This window comes from Aethalodelphis obliquidens, unplaced genomic scaffold, assembly GCF_003676395.1.
Source record: "Aethalodelphis obliquidens isolate GAN/ISIS:26980383/991018 unplaced genomic scaffold, ASM367639v1 scaffold100, whole genome shotgun sequence".
NCBI lineage: Eukaryota > Metazoa > Chordata > Mammalia > Artiodactyla > Delphinidae > Aethalodelphis > Aethalodelphis obliquidens.
Genome location: NW_020838044.1, coordinates 413,225 through 437,182, shown reverse-complemented (window position 1 = coordinate 437,182; position 23,958 = coordinate 413,225). Strand labels below are relative to the sequence as shown.

Sequence of the window (23,958 nt, the reverse complement as noted above, 5' to 3'; positions counted from 1 at the left end):
AATATTGCTTATTATGAGAAATATCAAATATACAGAATAGCAAAGTGGATAATGTAGTGAGCCCTAGCTTCAACCAATTACAACACTTGGGCAATCTGATCTTTTTTTAAATTTATTTATTTATTTTTGGCTGTATTGGGTCTTCGTTTCCGTGCGAGGGCTTTCTCCAGTTGTGGCGAGCGGAGGCCACTCTTCGTCACGGTGCGCGGGCCTCTCACTGTCACGGCCTCTCCCGTTGTGGAGCACAGGCTCCAGACGCGCAGGCTCAGTAGTTGTGGCTCACGGACTTAGCCGTTCCGCGGCATGTGGGATCCTCCCAGACCAGGGCCCGAACCCGTGTCCCCTGCATCGGCAGACAGACTCTCAACCACTGCGCCACCAGGGAAGCCCCAGCTTTACAGTTTTGCTTTTCACACTTCGTCTTTATGTCATCTGGATACATAGATGATGTGTTTCTAGGCTCTTTACTCTGTTCCATTGGTATGTTTCTCTATCCTTACACTAATACCACAAAATTTTAATTACTATACTTTTTAGTAATTACATTGAAATTAAAAGTATTTTGCCTGAAGATTGCTTGATATTATTATCACATATAAATGTTTCTTGTTTTTGTAACATTTTGAGGCATAGGAATATTGGATCTAAGTTACTCAGGTAAAGTAGGTTAATGAAAATAACTTACTACAGAAGAATGATTACATAGAACTAGTTAGGGGTCAAACATCTTTTGACTCATACCACATGGCAGGCAGTGTGCTAAATGCTAATTATTTCACATAATCATTAGTGCTATCAATATACCCATTTTCCAGACATGGTAATGAAGTGTTTATGGCATTCAACCTTAGACCTATTTGATACAAAACCCGTGTTTATGACCATTACACTTACTGCCCTCTCCCATGGGATCCTCTCCGTGATTTTATCTCACACAAAAAGAGTATATTGTCTTCAACCTGCATGACTTCACATTGTAGATGACTCACCAAACCCGAGCCTCATTTCACCTGACACTGACATTTTCATGTTGAGTCACCTCTGCCCCTCTCCATGTCAGCCTCACCTGGGGCCTTGTCATCACCCAGAGTCATTCCATTTCTAAAACCTTAAATTCAAATATCTCATTTTCTCACCTCAATCCTTGGCGCCTCTGCTGCCTTTCTGTTCATCAGCCCCTCCTCTGTTTGCTGCCTTGCCTGATCAGCTTAGTTTCTGTGGTCCAACGTTTGAACCCTTTTGTGCTGTTTTCTGAATCAGCCTGTCTTTGCTCATGCAGCTGAATTGCAGAGTCCTGCTGAAGGAAGTCATACAAGCACAAAGATTTGTGCCTCTTTAAGTGGGATGCAATGTATATACTCTCCTATGTCTGGCTGATGCCCATCTATACTTCAGTTTCCGCTTAGAGTCTACTTCCCCCGAAAGTCTTCTAAGCTCCCTGATTTAGGTGCTTCTGCTGAGCATTTCCATAGCAACACGTTGGTCACAATCACAGCAGTGTCACTCTGTGTAGGAGTGTATGTGTTCCTCCCTACCCCTACAAGATGTCAAGCTCCTTAAGGAAAGGGACTTTATCTCTTACTCATTATTGCATCTCTAATGCCTCTCATATTTACGACTGAATTAGACAACCAAGAGTCAGAGAATCTACCAAACTTGTCAATGAATATGTTTTAAATATCTGTAGATTCCAAAGTATTATATATGTGGGAAAATACTTGTAACTTTTCAAAGTTTTTTTTTTTTTTTTTTTTTTGCGGTACGCAGGCCTCTCACTGCCGTGGCCTCTCCTGTTGCAGAGCACAGGCTCCAGACATGCAGGCTCAGCGGCCATGGCTCACGGGCCCAGCCGCTTCGCGGCATGTGGGATCCTCCCGGACCAGGGCATGAACCCGTGTCCCCTGCATCAGCAGGCGGACTCCCAACCACTGCGCCACCAGGGAAGCCCCCAAAGCATTTTTAAACTTAACTTCTCAGTTTTGTGCGAAATCATTTTATTTGGTCTTGGTGAAATTTGACAAAAACAGAGATATATTCTATAAGGATCTTTCAGTTTAGGAGGCAGAAAAAGGGGAAACAATTTGGAAGACAATGGAAAGCTTGGTATACATGGTATACTGGGGAACTAGCTTATGAGTTTATCTGTTTGATGAAATAGTCCCTGGAGAAATCTTAGAATTTGAGAAAGAATGTACTGCCTCAGTTACTCAGGTGGACACTCTGGATTTTTTTTTAACTTTGTGTTTACCATGCCCTCTTTGATGTTTAATTAAACTTGATAACTAAAATGCAGAAATTACTGCCATGATTTCTGTTTCTTAGTGGTTAAATCAAAGTGTTTTAAGAACAAATATCATAAATTATTAAATCTGTTAAGATAACAGGAAAAAGAAATATTAATTTGGTTTTGCCATGTATGTTTGTTTTAAAATTAAATTTAATCACTCATTACCAAGTTTTTACTTCATACCAAGCACTGTGCTTGAAGTTAATAAAACAAAGATAAATGATTTAAGCAGTCTCTGCTCTAAAGACAAAAATAATTATTTTGTGATTTTGTAATAGATAAAAAAAATTTTTTTTCTCTATAGAAGGAAAAAATTTTTACAGGAATAAAATAAATAGGGACTCTGCTGTCACCAATTATATTCCCAGCTTCAAAGGGCAAAATAGGATATCCTTACTGTTGAAACCTGAAAAAAAAATTCTGTAACTAGGTTTTTCAAAAGAGTTATGGCTCCAAGGTAGATGGGAACAAGGGCCTCAAAAAATGTTCATTGAATTTATTGAACAGAGTTACTAATTAATGCTGCTCCACAGAGCCAATGCCCAAGTACAGATTTACATGGAGTGTTCTTTTCTACACAGAATTTTGCCAGCGTTTGTCATATTTGAGCTCAAGCAGGCCTTTTTGCTGCGACTTCATTAATATTAGGTACTCAATACATGTGCATTGAAAGAATCTTAGGTTAAGCCATAGGAAACTGCCTTTTTTTGTACTTCAAAAACAGTCAACAGCAGCCAATTCCTAGGGCTCAACCCAGTGTATATCACACTTCTGTGATGGGATGAACACTGGGATATTGGCAAGGAAAGAGAAGTTTTGTTCATTGTTCTGCAGGAGTTTGTCTTAACTGAGAAGCAAGAAACACCTAAGTGAAATGATCAGACTCTGTCCAAGAACTCAGGAGAAGGTCATCTTTAGGAACAGACTTTTTTTTCATGATGTATAAGTTAATGAGAAGTCAGTGGTTTGGCTTTAGAGTTATGTGCCATATTAGTATATGTTATAATCAGGTGTTTTTATAAACTGTATGTGAACTTTGTATTCAATGTCTCTTCGATACAATGTCTTTGTATTCAATGGTCTTTGAGAAGTGAGGCAGAATGAAACACTATCTCAGTATGTCTTTTCTTTGCACAGTCCTGCTTTTAGCTGTGTAACTGCCTTCTAGATGATTCATAACTTTTTGGCACAATTTCTTATTATTTTTAACATTTATATTTTTCTTTGTAGTCCACAGTTTACATTTTAATAATTATTACTTTTATATTTTTATTATACCCTTAGGATATAGGTTTCATTTAATTTTTGCCATTTTTTAGATGATTAGAAGCAATGGTGTCTAACCATTTAAATAGCCTATTATGCTAAATTTGAACAAGTTGAAACCGTAACATAATTTTGGTATTTAAGGTTGATGAAAGAAGCTCTTTATGTAGGAAAAAAAAGATAGTAAGCTAAAAATTTGGGGACAGAATATGGCTAACCTTAAGGAAAGTAAGAACAGAGGGAAAAAAAAGACTAGGAAGAGAAGTAATAGTTTCGAATTGATAGGAGAGGGAGAAAAAAAGTTAAGATTTTGAAGGGCCGAAAAAAAACTCCAGTACTATTTCTAAAGTCAATATTCTATGTATATTTGAAATATTTTCAATTGAAAAACTATAGAGGACAAAAGCTTATAGGCTAATACCATAACTTTTTAGTATTCCTAGTCAGTTTATAGGATGGAGACGGAATATATACTCTGAGTATGATAACCTCTGGGCTATAGAGATTTTGAAATGCAATCTCTGAACTTCCTATAATAGTTTGAAGGGTCTTCTGTTGCATATAAAAACTCATTCCCATTGGAACATTTTGAATCTGATTCTTTTCCCTTTCTTGGGGAAAGGTAGTGATTTATTCATTAAATACCTAAATCTGAAACAATCATATATGACCTTTCCATAATCTTCCCTTGTTTTTTCTAGTCACCCTCACTGGGTGACAGATTGTTGTTGGAAAGAACACCAGTTTTTGCTTTTAGCTGGCTATAAGCAACTGGACTTGAGTTGTTTTATATGTAAATAAAAATGTTTGACTAAATTATCCTAAGAAGCGTCTTTGATCAAATCACATTCCATGCTAGTGTGCAGTGTTTCCATTGCTAGAACAGCGTTATTTCAAAAGAATACACAACTCAATATACAACAATACTCAATACACAACAGTGTGGTTTCTGTTATCTTTCCCTCTCCTTTTTATAGATAGTGTTAAGAAGGAATGTTCCCGAGAAGGGGACAATGTTTTCATTTTACGTACATTCTTATGTAGACATGGTGGTTGTTGATCTGTAGCCCCAGGCAAAGGGAATGTGAACAAAGACAGTTTCACCACATTGAAATGAAGATAGTATCTAGTCTGCTCCTATGAAACATTGCTGGCTTTGAGTAATAGTTATACATTCACTTGATTTCAAACGGGTAAATTTATACTCAGTTCACATCTGAATTCATAAGATTGTAACTAAATGGTTCTATCTGAACTGAATTACTTTTTATTTCAGGAGAAGATTAAAGAGGATTTTAAAAAATCAAGGTAAACAACGGGGGAGAAACTAAACCTTAGAGCTCCCTGTCAGATAATGGGATGACCGTGGATTCTCAGAGTTTGAAAATGGGCTCATAACAGTTTATAAAGACTTAGCAGATTGGAAGTTCTTCCAAGTCAATAATTTCAGTGTTGTGCCGTTTTAGAAAGAGGAGATGGCTCTTCTAATTTTCCTTTTTCCTATTTCTGAAGTTTATTATAGAAGAATGTTCATAAGAAGGGTAAAGAGACTGTTCAGTTTTTGTGCATTTTTATGTAGATAGGTTGATTGTTGGTCTCTGACCTAAGGGTTCCCTGACCTCTTAAAAAGATAATCAGCACACCAAAATGATTGTCCAGAGTCATTTGCTTTCTCTGAAACTTGCAGTCAGGAATACCAACTGCCCATGCTCTTCATTTGAACTTACAAATCAATAAACCCTGTCTGTGCACATCTGAATGTTTTAGGCATGCAACTGAATATGCTCTCTGCTACTCAAGCAAGGGATCGCAGGAAGTAGGGAGGTCAAGAGAAAAGAGAATAATAGAGAAGAGCCGGGGAGTAGAAGGAAGAAGCTAGGGCAGACTGTTCGAGAAAGCATATGCCACTTTTTATGTTAGAACTTGTGTTATTTTTATGCTGATTAGCAATTGATTGTATAGGAATAAAAAAGTATTTTTCCATAAATTAGGCAAGTCACCTAATTTAAAGATATTCAGGATGACTATAAATTATTAAGAGAGTCATTATTAAGGGCTTTTATGAAATATATTAGCAATTTTGTACCTTAAAAATAATTTTATTTCCTGCAAAATTTCAGTTACAGGTAGCATCCTGATAGTTATAGATAAAAGCACAAATAAATACAGTTCAAAAGCAAGTCAAAACTAAAGATGAAGTTGTAGTTTGTTTAATAAAAACCAAATTTGATTATGAAAATAATAAATGTTTATCATACAAACAGGCAGTACAAATATATAGAAAATGAAAAGAGAGGAGGCAGGTAACAAGTAAATGAGTAAGTATAGAATTACAAGTCAGGGTTCATAACGTAGACTGTCTTGGCTGGACCCACTTGCTCAGCGTGTTTAAGCAAGTATAAAAAGCTCAGTAGGATGGAAAACAGTGAGCAAGTGTGAGATTGGAACAAGATGAGATTGGAGAGTTATCAGGGGCCTAAAAGTATATGGTTTTATGGGCTGTGGCCAGAAGGTCAGATTTAATTCTGAGTGCAGTGGGAAGGGTTTTACATAAGAGAATGCTATTTTACAATATATATATTTTTAATATATTTATATATTTTAATATATTTATATTTATTTAAATATATATATTTACATGAAAGCAAGTTATTTAGAGAGATATACATTCCATAGGCAGAATGCAGACCATCTCAGGCGAGAGAGGTCATAATTTACATTTTAAAAAGTCATTCAGGGGGCATTGTGCAGGACAGTCAAGGATTATAAGAGTGGATGAGGAAAGGCCAATTTGAAACATAAGTTTTGAATATGGGAGGAAGTAAAAATGGGAAGAAATGGTTGACTAGAGAGCTGATTTGGGTGTAATTCAGTGTGTGTGTGTATGTGTGTGTTTGTGTGTATTTGGAAGGGTGGCTATTGGGAAGAGGATAGCTACCTTTTTCCTTCTTTCTTCCAAAAGAATTCATCAAGACAAAGAACACAATCTTTGTCCCCAAGGTGGTCACAGTCTAATATATAAATTCTACAAAGACTGTACATAGGAAGATGCTTATGGTCTAGTATTTACATTTGATACTAGCTAGATAAGTAATTTTGGTGTGGTAAGTGGTATTGAAGCAGGAAGCATGAACGTCTAAGGGAGCATATGTTTCAGGCACTTAAACTCATACTTAAGAGAATGCTGGAAGGTTTTTTAGCAGAAGTCGTATTTGAGTTTTAAAAAAATGAGAGGAGTGAGTTAGATTTCCCCCCTCCTTGGGTGCATTGTAACCTGGGTGTACAGACAACAGCAAGTATATGCCAGGAAGAAGGGGCAGCATGTTAATGAGAACTTGACCTGTTTAATAAATTTCAAATAATTCAACAGGATGCATGTATGAAAGAACTGATGAAATGGGCCAGACTCTCAAGACTGCGTATATTTAAAATTTATCAGTTGCTTTCATGCGATGTCACTGGCCATGTTTCTGTCCCTCAAGTACTTCAAGGTCATTGCAGTCTGAGTCTTCATGTTTATTGTCTCGCTTGCCTGTTTAATTACCACCTTCCACCTCCCAACCCCCAGCTGTGCCCCAAATGATCCCTGCTTTCTCCTCAGGTCTTAAACTTCACCTGATCACTTTCTAAAGAAACGTGTCCTCACCACTCAAACATACACCCTCGTCACTCTCTAATCCAGTACCTTTCTCTAAACTCTTCTATATATAACTTCAATCTGGTATTATTGTATTTGTTCATTTGTTTTTATGTTTGTCTTCTCCACTAAAATGTGAGTTTTATTAACTCATTCTTATTTACAGCTGCAATCCCAGTGGCTAGGCCAGTACCTGCACGTGATGAATAATCTGTAAATATTTGTTGAATAAATGAATGAACTCATAGAACAAAGAATGGAAACTAGGTTATTGCAAAGTTCCCTTAATCATTTTTACTTTTACTTTATCTTATTCCTTAGATAGCCTTTAAGACTGGATTATTAAAGGTTTATTTTGGTTGCAAGAAAGAAACGTGCTGAGTGGTTTGGGAGATGCGGGTTTCTGCTCAGAGGGTAAGAAAACAGCCCAGGAAATCTTCTCAATAGTCACTCCATATCTCAGTACTTTCCATGAAGGGGAAAGGTACAGCAGGCTGTATAAGAATCTCTCAGGACCAACAGTTCTGGAAACTAGTAATCCCAGTCATCTCTTCTTCTCTAAGGTCAGAAACCATTGTTCCCTGTTGACCTGTATCTGCCTGCTGCTTTCATGTTGTGAGAGCAAATTGGACTGTCTTGTTTCTCATTCTCATTCTGAGGGCCCTCATTCTGAGGGCCGCCCTTTGGGCAGTCTCCCTTCAATGCTCCTTTTCAGCCACTCGTGTCTCACATGGTCAGCATATTCATTGCAACCTTGGGATTAATCACCATCCCTGATCCACTCGGGTGTGGTCAGAACAGCAGAATGATGTGGTTTAAGTGATACTAATTTACTGTAGAAAGAACTTCATGTGGCCACTCGTTCACAGATCCACAGAGCTGCATGGGGACGTGTCAGTCACTGAGAGTTCCATAGCTTGTCAAGAATAATTTTTTTTTTTTGAAGTTGAGGCGCTCAAGCCTCTGTCTTTAGAATACACCAGTGAGAGTTATTATTCTCCTCCTAGAATTTAGTAAATCTTGGGAGCTCTCAATCTTTCCCCACTGGAAGGAGAGTTCTTCCTCCTCTTTTCCTGCTCCTCAGGATAACACTGCATACCCAGCAGGGATTCAGATGATCCCCAAACACGTATCAGTTGACATCAGGAGACCCCTCTCTGCCACAACCTTGTACCCTGCAGGTTGCAGAGAATGACTGGCCTGTACCCGGGAGGACTGAACCAGGAGGCAAGTCTAAGAGTTTTATAAGGTAGAAACATAGGTGGTTGGACTAGGTGGTAGAGCTCTTGCCTTGAACTTGTGTAACTGTGTTCTCTTTCTGTCTTTAAAGAAGATCCTGAGATAGCTCAGGCTGCACTCCTCAGATGGCTCTCCTCCCACCCCTAGGAGTGGTGGTTTTCTAGGGGTCTGGCAAACGGCACAAGCTTTTAGAGCTTTGATTTTATTTAAGATTTTAGGGAAACATTTTTTTGTCACTTATTCAACAGAACAGAATGTTAAATTTGCATGGATTTTAAAGTAACACATGAAATTGTATAGTTCTTTTATAATTGGTAGCCTATAAAATCTTTTTAATAAATAGAAAAAATTTCCAAAAGGAATTATTATATCTTTCACCCTTGGTTCACTAATACTCCAATAGATAGTGCCAAAGAGTGACTAGGCAGTGTTTATAAAGTTGGAGGAAAGTATCTCTGTCTGATGCTTGTTTTTATGTGAGCAGTGACAGTGCTGTTTCCTTCACTTGACTCATCATTGTTTATAAAATTAAAGTAGGATCCTCTGGGTGAAAATCTTCAAAATCATTGAGTGTTCCCTTTGTGAACAATTAGTTCTTTAGACCAGTTTGTTTTCCACCAACTTGTCTGCTTCTGTTGTAACAGATGGTTTCCATTATAAGGCTCCACGTGCTCCTCCGTGAAGATCAGTAAGTGAACGAAGGTGCACGGCTTCGTGGGGAAGAGCCCTGGAAGATGTGATGGGCAGGGGAGGCCCAGCATCCCGGGCCGCCTCACTTGCCAGCAGTTCAGTCGACTCAGCCTGATCATCAGACCTGCTGGTTAGATTGTAAACTTGTGTCAGGAAGAGCTGAGATGTGCCAGGCAGCACAGTTTTCTCAAATGCAAGTTTGGAAGTGGTGGATGTTGGTCATGGGACCTGCTCCTGTCCCCATGAGAATGTGATTCCCATACCTGTCTAGGACTTGGAAACCACACCTAGGAGACTTACAGAAAAGATAAAACACATGATTTCAGGGTCCTACTGAAGACTTACAAAAACAATCCCCTGAAATTTTTCTTATTAGGCATATTTGGAAAAAGGTCCCCCTGGACAAGAGCCCATGCCCAATTGTATTACTGTCTTTAGTTCACCTGTCTACTCAGTGCACTACAGGCTCTTTGAGGGCAGGAAGCCTGGCCTTGCTCTGTTCTCAGACCACCATGCCCAGGGCTTAGGGAGTGCTTCAGACATTTAAGGAATGAATGAATATGTTATGCTTATGATCAGTTTCCCAGGATAAACTAACCACATCCTCTGACATCTTGCAAAACTAATTCTTTTTTAATGCGGCTGTGTTTAGATTTTAAATTAGGCCTCAGAGGTGAAAGGCCAGTACCATTACTGACAGCTCATTTATCTAGTACACAGCACTCTGCTCTAAGTTATTGCCCCAGGGAAACCCATTGCATTAGGGCAGTGATATCAGCCTCGGGAATAGATACTAATCTCTATTGTGACGGTCACTCTTCTCAGAAGCCACAGTGGCTGATACAGGTACAGTAGGCTAAGTTCATTGAGGGTTTATGTGAAAATTATCAGTGAAATAGTTTATATCTAGCAACTTTCCAATAGAACTCTACCTAGAATTAACTCCTTTTTAAAAAGTACATTTTAAATCATTTCTTGGCATATATCACGCTTAGTGGTATTGAATTCAGATGTGAAAGGAAATCTTGCTTCAGATCCCCTTTTTAAAAACACTTCTGGGGCTTCCCTGGTGGCGCAGTGGTTGAGAGTCCGCCTGCCGATGCAGGGGACATGGGTTCGTGCCCCGGTCCGGGAGGATCCCACATGCCGCGGAGCGGCTGGGCCCGTGAGCCATGGCCGCTGAGCCTGCGCGTCCGGAGCCTGTGCTCCGCAACGGGAGAGGCCACGGCTGGTGAGAGGCCTGCATACCGCAAAAAAAAAAAAAAAAAAAAAAACCACTTCTGTATTGTTTTAGAAAACTCTAGTGTTCCACATAATTACATTGGCTTCGGTTTTATTTAACGAGAACCCCATGACTATTACTGGAGTATAACCGTCATTTTAATATTGTTGATCCTTCTGTTTGTTAATTCTTCGTGCATAAGGATGACTTGGGGACCTTGTCTGATGCCAAGACTAAGCATAATTGCTAGTGTGAACAAAAGTTAAAGGGCACAATTGTCCACAAGTTATGCATTAAGGATATAGTTGGCTGTACATCAGAGCATTTGTTGAAGGGAATAAAACAAGCTGAAATGACTAAACATTTGGCAGGAGATCTAATTTTGTCTCAGCCATTTTAACTATATTCCCTTAGCTAAGGATTCTTAATTATATAAAGTTTTGGGAACTTCCACAGTTGCTTACCTGTACATGTTGGCATTACATATGATTATTTTGCATTTAATATCTGAAGGTAGTTGCAGTATAACTTTTCAGATTTTGAAGAGCAGTCTTGTAATTATACCAATATATCCATTATAAATTCAGTTCTGGAGCAGAAAGAAACTAAACAACCAACTATTGGGTCCATGTTTAACCAAGAAGAAAAAAGCAGCTTTCTGGGATGAGTTATGAGTTTATAATATAATGGAATTTACATATTTTAATCAGTTTTTAGAATAACTTTTAGCTATTTATTGCTGATTGCTCAGTATCAATGAGGGAAACTACAGTTCTGCTTTTGTAGCTTTATACTGTTTTGCATCTCAGAATCCCTTGAAGTATGGATAACCAAAGGAAAATAAGATTTTTTTTTAAATGAGGAACTAGGAATTTTAAGCCTGAACAAATTTTGAAAGGCTAATCTATAAAAAGGAGAATTGCCTTCTTCAGCATAATTCCAGATGGAAGGAGGCAGGTCAACGGAGAGAAGTTAGAGTTTTGAATAAGTTTCAGATAGAGCTTGTTAATAAACTATATGCAACAATGACTGAGTTGTCATAGGAACGTGTAGTGAATGTTCTGTCCTGGACATTTTTAAACAGAGGTTAAAACCTGTCAGATATTTTATAAGGGGAGAAGAAAACCTACATTAAATCAACACTAAATGGCTATTTGAAATATGAACATCTGTAAATCTAATTTCTTCTCCCTTCTTGATCTCATTTATGAGGTGTGAATGCCTGCTGTGGCAGTAGATTGTGTCAACAATTATACTGATGGCTGAGTGCTGACACGAAGTTTAACCCACTCCCTCTCTTCTTATTTTAATTGCATTTTTATCTCTCAGTTAATGTGATTATATTCATATTCTTAGCAATGTCACCGTGTCTTTTTTTTTTTTAATAAAAGGAAGGAATATAAAGGGCCTTTTAGAAAGCAACCATTCATCCCACCAGTACTGTAGAACTTCTACTATATGCAGGTGTCAGAAGCAAGGGGCAGAGTGTCAGAATTCATCCTGTCCCTGTGCCCTTGTTTCATTCCTTTTATCTTTCGATCTCCATAGATAGCCCTGTAGCCCTGACAGGTCATCCTGAAATGAGACGTGCTGACCAATCAGAAATAAATAGCCAAAGATGATCCTAACAAATGACTAAAAGATATAAATTCCATTATATTATAGGTCCATAGCTCATCCCACAAAAAAGCATATGGGTCAAATAAACATTGTATTTTGCAAATCACGTATGGCTGAATTCAGGCCAGTAGCAATGTCCTTGTGACTATTACCTGGGCTCAGCCATAATTCTTGGCGAGGTCACACAATTTTTGTTTTAGGAATGAGATCAGCAACACACACTATGCTAGTGTGCTACTCAATCAACTTTCCAAAAGAAGCTCATAACCAAGAAGAAAGTAAGAGCAGAAAAGATAGAGTCAATGAAAAAAATCAGGAATAAATAAGACTATGAAAACCAAGTCCATCATTCTGAAGGTTGCTTAGTCCAAAGTAAATCGTAAGACTAGTACTTGGGTCTCATTCCTTGACCAAAGTATATTAATATATGTACTACTTTCAGTTTTAAATATCATGACTTTAGTAGGTCATGTATTATGGGCATTCTAGTCCAGTAAAAAAGATAAATGAGGCAGAATTGTTCTATACCTGACACTTCATAGCCTCTGTATGTAGCCTGGGCATTCTGTATTTTAATCCCTAATCTATATTTGGCTGGTGAAATGTCATCAAACTTAATTTTTCTTCTTAAATACTCTATGCATTTTCAATCATTTCTTCTTGAAAATAACTTGGACATATCAGCAATAAGAGAACTACTGTTTCCACCATTTGTCACGTGGCACTGCTTCTTTTTGTCCCTGTGGGCTTTGTCTACAGAGACAATTGCAGCGAAGGCCATGCCCCTTCCCACTACTCACCTCGTCCCAGTATTTAAGGTCACGTCAGCTCTTTCAGGTTTAAAAACTCTTCTTTCTTGCCTTCAGCCTTTATCTAAAAATTGACGTAAAAACAAAATTATCAAGGGATCCTTCTGAACAAAATGCTTTCCTTGCTCTAGCAGTGCTCAGGAAAACTGAGGCTAACTGCAATTCTGGCTCCTCAACATGGGATAACTATCATGCAAACCATGCTCCTTTGAAAAATTTCTGCTTTAGACGGCATCCTCTTCCATATATTGAACTTCTAAATCCATTTTGGTGTGCATGGGATATTTAGGTTCCATTTTATATTAACAACAGTATCTTAATAAAAACTGTAAAATAAGCTCTTTCGATGCTCCAGGAATTTACAGTGTGTTAAGATTGAATCTGATAAACACTTGTCTGAGAAGAGTTCTCTTCGAATGTTGTTTTGGAAAAGACAATAAAGCCTGCTGTTTGGGTAAGGGTGCCACCACCTTATACCATCTGGTGGGGAAATACTCCATGAGAGATATGGGATCAAAGTCATGCCTCTGCGGTTCTGTGGCATAAGAACTGAAGAAAGGGGAGATGTGGCAGCTCATAACATGTCTTGGCCGTTAACAGCCATTAAACTGGGGTGAAGGGCGCATGGCTTTTCAGCCCTTCTGCCTTCAGGTTGACTGGGTTGTTGAGAAAGTGTTGGCTAAAACTTTTCAGTTCTGTTTAGTTTCTAGCCACACTTGTTTTCTCCCCTCCTGGCATGGCTATTGGAAAACAGATTTTGAGGACTTTATTAAACTGTTTGCTGGAGCATTTCATTTAGATATCGAGGTCCTTTCGAGGTAACTTGGACACCTAGAACTGAATGACTGTCATTCATCCTCCTCTATTTAGTGCAACATTTCCAGCCAATTATAGCTTCACTGTGTTCAGTCACTAGAATAAAAAGTCTTGAAGTGTAATAAGCGATGACTTAAGTGCCTCAGTGTGTAACAGATACCATGTTTATGAGCGATCTGTCTCGTAGGCAGGAGCAGTTTTTCACCTCCAGATGAAAAGGTGACTGAGGTGATCCATTTGTGAGCAGCGCCGACGCAGCCAGGCCTGGGTGCAGTTGGAGCTGCCGTTCACGAAAATGAAATACTGAACTGAGGCATTCATTGCCCATTCCAAGAAATACAACAAAAAGGCCTGCATCTGTATTTCAAGTCTTGTTGATGCTGTTGGCTTAGACATGTTCTCATTATTGGGTCTCTTTTGCAAGCCTAAATTTGAGCCTGAAGAATTTCTCCATATAAATGTCTTAAGTATTGCAGTGGCACATCCATCACCTTTTTGCTTTTGAATTACAAAGATAACCTTAAGATATGAGCCTTATACTGGGCAATGCGATACATACACAGAAAGGGTGAGCCTCCTTAGTGATGAAATCAGCCAATGCCCAAGAGGAAAATAATAGGCAGAAAGGATAGAGAGGATGAAAAAAATGATTCTTTTCCATTAAACTGTACGTGACGTGTATTTTATGAAGCAGGCATCAGCTGAAAGAAATATTTTTTCAACTAAAAAGAGATTGATGGTGAGGGAGAGGAAAAGAATGTAAGGAATCAGGGGATAAATGTGTATCTTATTCCATAACCATCTCCGATAATGAGAAAATTGAAAAGCATTCCATTTGTGATTACCTCAAATGTTTCCTTGGACTTGGTGCTCTTAAAACTCTTTAATGTTGGGCTTCCCTGGTGGCGCAGTGGTTGAGAGTCCCCCTGCCGATGCAGGGGACGCAGGTTCGTGCCCCGGTCTGGGAAGATCCCACATGCCGCTGAGCGGCTGGGCCCGTGAGCCATGGCCGCTGAGCCTGTGCGTCCGGAGCCTGTGCTCTGCAATGGGAGAGGCCACAACAGTGAGAGGCCTGTGTACCGCAAAAAAAAAAAAAACCTCTTTAATGTTAATAATAGCTTTGGTTTTTTTAAAAGTGCATTTGGACTTCACACTTCATAATTTTCTCAATTCTAAGTGTTGTGTTGCTTATTTTCAGGTTTACCAAAGATGCAGGCCATTAGGAACTATACTGGAATGCCAGCCCCTGCTCTTCATGAAGGACCCCCGTTACACATCCAGGCAGGAGATACAGTTGAACTTCTGAGAGGAGATGCACACAGTCTGTTTTGGCAGGTACTATCCACATTACAGTTTTTTAGATTTAACGGATGATTTATTACCACTTGGAGAATAAAGCTATCTTTAGAAAATGATTGTATGCTTTCAAGCTTCAGAAATTTTACATGATGTGAGGAAAAATATTTTTTATTAACCACCCTCAAATTTACTCACGCTAAAGTGGCAATGAGTGTTAGAAAACTAAAGAAAATAGTATCTGTGCTATGAATCAGAATTACCATTTATATTAAGAATTCTTACTTCGACAGAACAGTTTTTCCAAAGGTAGGACCTTGGGTATCATCTAATTCACATGGCTTTCACATGTTAGCACTTCACTTCAGAGGAACTACCTTACTAGCTTGCCAGTGGCCATTTCTGGCTATATTTCATTTGTGCCTACCCACAGTAATACCTGAAGCTATTACAGGTACCATGGGCATTATTTAGGAAATACATAAAATGTGAAAAGTAAGTGAGTATATTGATGTTTGCTGGTGATGAAATCTCATCCAGTTAGCCTGCTTTGGTTCAAGGGTTTTGTTAACTGAGGTAAATATGGTATAGTGATAAGATTTGATACAGCTTGATGGTAGAACATTGCTGTTCATTAAATTATTCTGTATTTTCATGTATATGTTAGAAATACTTCCCAACATCTTAAAGAAAGAGTGTTAAAAGTGTTGTGTGTTGAGGAAGGAAAGGGTGGGATCAACAGAAAGCTTAGCACGAGTGACATTTTCTAGGGGTGAAGAGACCAGAAAAGGACTGTTAGATAATAAACCATTGAGCACATGTGTAAATGACAGCTATTTTGTTTGTACAAAACTGTCTTATTGTCTGCCATCTTGTTATAGAAGAATGCCCCTAAGTTGGACATTTAGTTCCAACCACATTTCAGTTTCTGTAGCCAGTGGCTTTTCCAGAGCTCCACCATCCTTCTTCAGTATCCTACTCTTCTCATACCTCATTCTTCCCAAAAAAGGAAGAGAGAGAATGACAGACTTCAATTCTACTAACTCTTCCATCCACTCCTGCATCTCCCAGCCCAACCACAAGACAAACCTTGTGTACGCATAAGAGTCCTCTTACTCAAGGCTTACCTTTTGCTTGGAGTGTTCCATCCCACATTTCATCAGTTGGCTCTTGACCCCTACATTTTCAATTTCATTCTCTCCACTGGCTCCTTTTCTATAGCTTATAAATATGCTCAAGTTCCTCCTATCTTAAAATACATATACGAAACGTAAGGTAGATAGCTAGTGGGAAGCAGCCACATAGCACAGGGAGATCAGCTCAGTGCTTTGTGACCACCTTGAGGGCTGGGATAGGGAGGGTGGGAGGGAGACGCAAGAGGGAAGAGATAATGGGAACACGTGTATATGTATAACTGATTCACTTTGCTATAAAGCAGAAACTAACACACCATTGTAAAGCAATTATACTCCAATAAAGATGTAAAAACGAACAAACAAAAAAACCACATATAACTCAACGTGTTGTCTAGTTAGGTCAGTCTCCTGCTCCCTCACTCCCTCTCATCTTCTCCCTCTCCCGTTCCCTAGCTGAACTTCTTGAGAGAGTAGTCTGTATTCAGTCTCTGCCTCCTTATGTCCTATTCGTAATGCAGTCTCCTGCAGAAACTACTCCTACTTGGATTACTAATGACACTTAAAAAAAAATAACAACTACTTTGAGATATATAATCAGGTACACATACTTAAAGTGCAGTTGAATTTGATAAGTTTTGTCAAATGTATATATAAGTAAAAGCACTGTTAGTCAAGATGATAAAATCAGCCCCCAGAGTTTTTGTGTGCCGCTTTGTAATCTCCCTCCTGCCTCTGCTTCCTGCCCTTCCCCAACCCCCAGCCAACTGTGGTTCTGCTTTCACACTATGAATTTGCACTTTTCAGAATTTTATATAGTACATCATATAGTATATATTCTTTTTCATATGGCTTCTTTCACTTAATGTAACTATCTTGAGATTAAAACATGTTACTTTGTGTAACAATAGTTCTATCGTTTTTTTTAAACTGCTTTATTGAGGTATGATTAACATACAAAAAGCTGTACATACTTAATGCATACAGCTTGATGAATTTGGAGAAACTATCTCCATAATTTATGCCATAAACATACCCATCACTTCTAAAAGTTTCCTCCTGTCCTCTTTATTTTTTATTTTATATTTTGTGATTAATAACATTCAACATTAAGATCTACCCTATTAGGAAAGTATATAGTACAGTATTACTAACTATAAACTCTGTGCCATACAGTAGAATTCTAGGAGTTATCCGTCTTGCATAACTGAAACTTGTACCCTTGACTACTTCGTCCCCATTTTCCCCTTCCCCCATTCTTTGGCCACCCCTGTTCTACTCTCTGCTTCTATGAGTTTGACTATTTTAGATTCCTCATATAAGTACAGGAAAGACTTGGAAGCAACCTAAATATCCATCAGTGGATGAATGAGTAAATTAAGAAAATGTGGTGTATAACATAATGGAATACTATGCAGACTTTGAAAAGAAGGAAATCCTCCCATTTGCAAAAACATGGAAGAACTTGGGCGACAAAATGCTAAGTGAAAGAAGTTCTTTCTTTTTACTGCTGATTATTATTCCAGGTATGGGTTTAGCACAGTTTATCCAGTAGCCTATTGAGAGGCTTTGAGGTTATTACTGTTTGGGGCTGTAATAAATAATCCACTATGGAGGACCTTCAAGATAGCGGAGGAGTAAGACGTGGAGATCACCTTCCTCCCCGCAAATACATCAAAAATACATCTACATGTGGAACAACTCCTACAGAACACCTAATGAACGCTGGCAGAAGACCTCAGACTTCCCAAAAGGCAAGAAACTCCACACATACCTGGGTAGGGCAAAAGAAAAAAAGAAAAAACAGAGACAAAAGAATAGGGACGGCACCTGCACCAGTGGGAGGGAGCTGTGAAGGAGTAAAGATTCCACACACTAGGAAGCCTCTTCACTGGCAGAGACAGCCGGTGGCGGGGCGGGGGTTGAAGCTTCAGAACCATGGAGGAGAGTGCAGCAACAGGGGTGCAGAGGGCAAAGCAGAGAGATTCCTGCACAGAGGATTGGTGCCGACCGGCACTCACCAGCCCGAGAGGCTTGTCTGCTCACCCGCCGGGACAGGACAGGGCTGGGAGCTGAGGCTCTGGCTTTGGAGGTCAGATCCCAGGGAGAGGACTGGGGTTGACTGCACGAACACAGCCTGACGGGGGCTAGTGCGCCACAGCTAGCTGGGAGGGAGTCCGGGAAAAAGTCTGGAGCTGCCTAACAGGCAAGAGACCATTGTTTTGGGGTACGCACGGAGAGGGGATTCAGAGCACTGCCTAAAGGAGCTCCAGAGACAGGCGCAAGCTGCGGCTATCAGCGCGGACCCCAGAGACGGGCATGAGACGCTAAGGCTGCTGCTGCCGCCACCAAGAAGCCTGTGTGCAAGGAAAGGTCACTATCCATACCTCCCCTCCTGGGAGCCTGTGCAGCCCTCCACCGCCAGGGTCCCGTGATCCAGGGACAACTTCCCCGGGAGAACACATGCCACATCTTAGTCAGTGGCAACGTCATGCTGGCCTCTGCCACCGCAGGCTTGCCCCGCATTCTGTACTCCTCCCTCCCCCCAGCCTGAGTGAGCCAGAGCCCCCTAATCAGCTGCTCCTTAAACCCCGTCCTGTCTGGGCGAAGAACAGACACCAGAGGACGACCTACACACAGCGGTGGGGCCAAAACCAAAGCTGAACCCCAGTAGCTGTGTGAACAAAGAAGAGAAAGGGAAATTACTCCCAGCAGCCTCAGGAGCAGCGGATTAAATCTCCACAATCAACTTGATGTACCCTGCATCTGTGGAATACCTGAATAGACAATGAATCATCCCAAAATTGAGGTGGTGGACTTTGGGAGCAACTGTAGACTTGGGGTTTGCTGTATGCGACTGACTACTTTCTGATTTTTATGTTTACCTTAGTATAGTTTTTAGCTCCTGTTATCATTGAAGGATTCGTTTATTGGTTGCTCTCTTCTTTTTTTATTTATTACTTTTTTATTTTCTCATTTTAATAATATTTTTTTATTTTAATAACTATTTTATTTTATTATTATTTTTCTTTCTTTCTTTTTTCTCTCTGTTTTCTTCTGAGCCGTGTGGCTGACAGAATCTTGGTGCTCCGGCCAGGTGTCAGGCCTGAGCCCCTGAGGTGGGAGAGCCGAGTTCAGGACATTGGTCCACCAGAAACCTCCTGGCCTCACATAACATCAATCAGCGAGAGCTATCCCAGAGATCTCCGTCTCAACGCTAAGACCGAGCTTCACTCAATGACTAGCAAGCTCTAGTGCTGGACACCTCATGCCAAACAACTGACAAAACAGGAACACAACTCCATCCATTAACAGAGAGGCTGCCTAAAATCATAATAAGTTCACAGACACCACAAAACACACCACTGGACGTGGTCCTGCCCACCAGAAAGACAAGATCAAGCCTCATCCACCAGAACATGGGCATCAGTCCCCTCCACCAGGAAGCCTACACAACCCACTGAAGCTACCTTACGCACTGTGGGCACACAAAAAACAACGGGAGCTACGAACCTGCAGCCTGCAAAAAGGAGACCCCAAAAACAGTAAGTTAAGCAAAATGAGAAGACAGAGAAACACACAGCAGATGAAGGAGCAAGGTAAAATCCCACCAGACCAAACAAATGAAGAGGAAACAGGCAATCTACCTGAAAAAGAATTCACAGTACTGATAGTAAAGATGATCCAAAATCTTGGAAACAGAATGGAGAAAATACAAGAAACGTTTAACAAGGACCTAGAAGAAATATAGAGCAAACAAACAATGATGAACAACACAATAAATGAAATTAAAAATTCTCTAGAAGGAATCAATAGCAGAAGAACTGAGGCAGAACAACGGATAAGTGACCTGGAAGATAAAATAGTGGAAATAACTACCGCAGAGCAGAATAAAGAAAAAAGAATGAAAAGAATTGAGGACAGTCTCAGAGACCTCTGGGACAACATTAAACGCACCAACATTCGAATTATAGGGGTCCCAGAAGAAGAAGAGAAAAAGAAAGGGACTGAGAAAATATTTAAAGACTTTATAGTTGAAAACTTCCCTAATATGGGAAAGGAAATAGTCAGTCAAGTCCAGGAAGCACAGAGGGTTCCATACACAATAAATCCAAAGAGAAACACACCAAGACACATTAATCAAACTATCAAAAACTAAACACAAAGAAAAATATTAAAAGCAGAAAGGGAAAAATAATATACAAGGGAATCCCCATAAGGTTAACAGCTCATCTTCAGCAGAAACTCTGCAAGTCAGAAGGGAGTGACAGGACATATTTAAAATGATGAAAGGGAAAAACCTACAACCAAGATTACTCTACCCAGCAAGGATCTCATTCACATTCAACAGAGAAATTAAAAACTTTACAGACAAGCAAAAGCTAAGAGAATTCAGTACCACCAAACCAGCTTTACAAGAAATACTAAAGGAATTTCTCTAGGCAACAAATACTAAAGGAACTTCTCTAGGAACTTCTCTAGACCTAAGGAAACAAACCCAAAACAATTAAGAAAATGGTAATAGGAACATACATATCGATAAATACCTTAAAGGTAAATGTATTAAATGCTCCGAGAAAAAGACACAGACTTGCCGAATGGATACAAAAACAAGACCCATATATATGCTGTCTACAACAGACCCACTTCAGACTTAGGGACACATACAGACTGAAGGTGAGGGGATGGAAAAAGATATTCCATGCAAATGGAAATTAAAAGAAAGCTGGAGTAGCAATTCCCATATCAGACAAAATAGACTTTAAAATAAAGACTATTACAAGAGACCAAGAAGGACACAACATAATGATCAAGGGATCGATCCAAGAAGAAGATATAACAATTGTAAATATTTACACCCCAACATAGGAGCACCTCAGTACATAAAGCAAATGCTAACAGCCATAAAAGGGGAATTCAACAGTAACACAAACATAGTAGGGAAGTTTAACACCCCACTTTCACCAATGGACAGGTCATCCAAAATGAAAATAAATAAGGAAACACAAGCTTTAAATGATACATTAAACAACATGGACTTAATTGATATTTATAGGACATTCCATCCAAAAACAACAGAATACACTTTCTTCTCAAGTGCTCATGGAACATTCTCCAGGATAGATCATATCTTGGGTCACAAATCAAGCCTTGGTAAATTTAAGAAAATTGAAATGGTATCAAGTATCTTTTCCAACCACAATGCTATGAGACTAGATATCAATTACAGGGAAAAAAAACTGTAAAAAATACAAGCACGTGGAGGCTAAATAATACACTACTAAATAACCAAGAGATCACTGAAGAAATCAAAGAGGAAATCAAAAAATACCTGGAAACAAATGACAATGGAAACACGATGACCCAAAACCTATGGGATGCAGCCAAAGCAGTTCTAACAGGGACATGTATAGCAATAGAGTCCTACCTCAAGAAACAAGAAAAATCTCAAATAAACAATTTAAACTTACACCCAAAGCAATTAGAGAAAGAAGAAAAAAAAAAGCGCCAAAGTTAGCAGAAGGAAAGAAATCATAAAGACCAGATCAGAAATAAATGAAAAAGAAATGAAGGAAACAATAGCAAAGATCAATAAAACTAAAAGCTAGTTCTTTGAGAAGATAAACAAAATTGATAAACCATTAGTGAGACTCATCAAGAAAAAAAGGGAGAAGACTCCAATCAACAGAATTAGAAATGAAAAAGGAGAAGTAACAACTGATGCAGCAGAAATACAAACGATCATGAAAGATTACTACAAGCGACTATATGCCAATAAAATGGACAACCTGGAAGAAATGGACAAATTCTTAGAAAAACACAACCGTCTGAGAATGAACCAGGAAGAAATAGATAATATAAACAGACCAGTCACAAGCACTGATATTGAAACTGTTATTAAAAATCATCCAACAAACAAAAGCCCAGGACCAGATGGCTTCACAGGTGAATTCTATCAAAGATTTAGAAAAGAGCTAACACCTATCCTTCTCAAACTCTTCCAAAATATACCAGAGGGAGGAACACTCTCACACTCATTCTATGAGGCCACCATCAATCACCCTGATACCAAAACCAGACAAAGATGTCACAAAAAAGGAAACTACAGGCCAATATCACTGATGAACATAGATGCAAAAATCCTCAACAAAATACTAGCAAACAGAATCCAACAGCACACTAAAAGGGTCATACACCATGATCAAGTGGGGTTTAGCCAAGGAATGCAAGGATTCTTCAATATGTGCAAATCAATCAATGTGATACACCATATTAACAAATTGAAGGAGGAAAACCATATGATCATCTCAATAGATGCAGAGAAAGCTTTTGACAAAATTCAACACCCATTTATGACAAAAACCCTCCAGAAAGTAGGCATAGAGGGAACTGACCTCAACTTTGTATAGATCATATATGACAAACCCACAGCCAACATCGTTCTCAATGGTTAAAAACTGAAACCGTTTCCACTAGGATCAGGAACAAGACGAGACTGCCCACTCTCACCACTCTTATTAAACATAGTTTTGAAAGTTTTACCCACAGCATTCAGAGAAGAAAAAGAAATAAAGGGAATAAAAATCAGAAAAGAAGAAGTAAAACTGTTATTGTTTGCAGATGACATGATACTATACATAGAGAATCCTAAAGATGCTACCAGAAAACTACTAGAGCTAATCAATGAATCTGATAAAGTAGCAGGATACAAAATTAATACACAGAAATATCTTGCATTCCCATACACTAATGATGAAAAATCTGAAAGAGAAATTAAGGAAACACTCCCATTTACCATTGCAACAAAAAGAATAAAAGACCTAGGAATAAACCTACCTAAGGAGAAAAAAGACCTATATGCAGAAAACTATAAGACACTGATGAAAGAAATTAATGATGATACAAACAGATGGAGAGATAAACCATGTTCTTGGATTGGAAGCATCAACATTGTGAAAATGACTCTACTACCCAAAGCAATCTACAGATTCAGTGCAATCCCTCTCAAACTGCCAATGGCATTTTTCACAGGACTAAAAATATTTCACAATCTGTATGGAAACACAGAAGACCCCAAATAGCCAAAGCAATCTTGAGAAAGAAAAACGGAGCTGGAGGAATGAGGCTACCTAACTTCGGACTCTACTACAAACCTACAATAATCAAGACAGTATGGTACTGGCACAAAAACAGCAATATAGATCAGTGGAACAGGACAGAAAGCCCAGAGGTAAACCCACACACATATGGTCACCTTATGTTTGATAAAGGAGGCAAGAATATACAATGGAGAAAAGACAGCCTCTTCAATAAGTGGTGCTGAGAATACTGGACAGGTAAATTTAAAAGTATGAAATTAGAACACTCCCTAACAGCATACACCAAAATAAACTCTAAATGGATTAAAGACCTAAATGTAAGGCCAGACACTATAAAACTCTAAGAGGAAAACACAGGCAGAACACTCTGTGACATAAATCACAGCAAGATCCTTTTTGACCCACCTCCTAGAGAAATGGAAATAAAAACAAAAGTAAACAAATGGGACCTAATGAAACTTCAAAGATTTTGCCCAGCAAAGGAAACCATAAACAAGATGAAAAGACAACCCTCAGAATGGGAGAAAAGATTTGCAAGTGAAGCAACTGACAAAGGATTAATCTCCAAAATATACAAGCAGCTCATGCAGCTCCATGCCAAAAAAAAACAAACAGCCCAATCCAAGAATGGGCAGAAGACCTAAACAGACATTTCTCCAAAGAAGATATACAGATTGCCAACAAACACATGAAAGGATGCTCAACATCACTAATCATTAGAGAAATGCAAATGAAAACTACAATGAGGTGTCACCTCACACCAGTCAGAATGGCCATCATCAAAAAATCTACAAACAGTAAATGCTGGAGAGGGTGTGGAGAAAAGGGAACCCTCTTGCACTA

General features: G+C 39.1%; 1 protein-coding gene across 5 annotated transcripts in view; it reads left to right on the top strand.

Annotated features, from left to right (window-relative positions):
* VAV3 (vav guanine nucleotide exchange factor 3) overlaps positions 1–23,958 on the top strand; it is a 396,308-nt gene that overhangs the window by 292,705 nt on the left and 79,645 nt on the right. For all 5 annotated transcript variants that reach the window (XR_003430677.1, XM_027096221.1, XM_027096220.1 and 2 more), the window contains one exon: positions 14,785–14,921. Coding sequence is in view for 4 of the 5 variants with exons in the window: in XM_027096221.1 (XP_026952022.1) it covers positions 14,785–14,921 (137 nt within the window). In the remaining variant the exon portion in view is untranslated. The remainder of the gene's footprint in view (positions 1–14,784; positions 14,922–23,958) is intronic.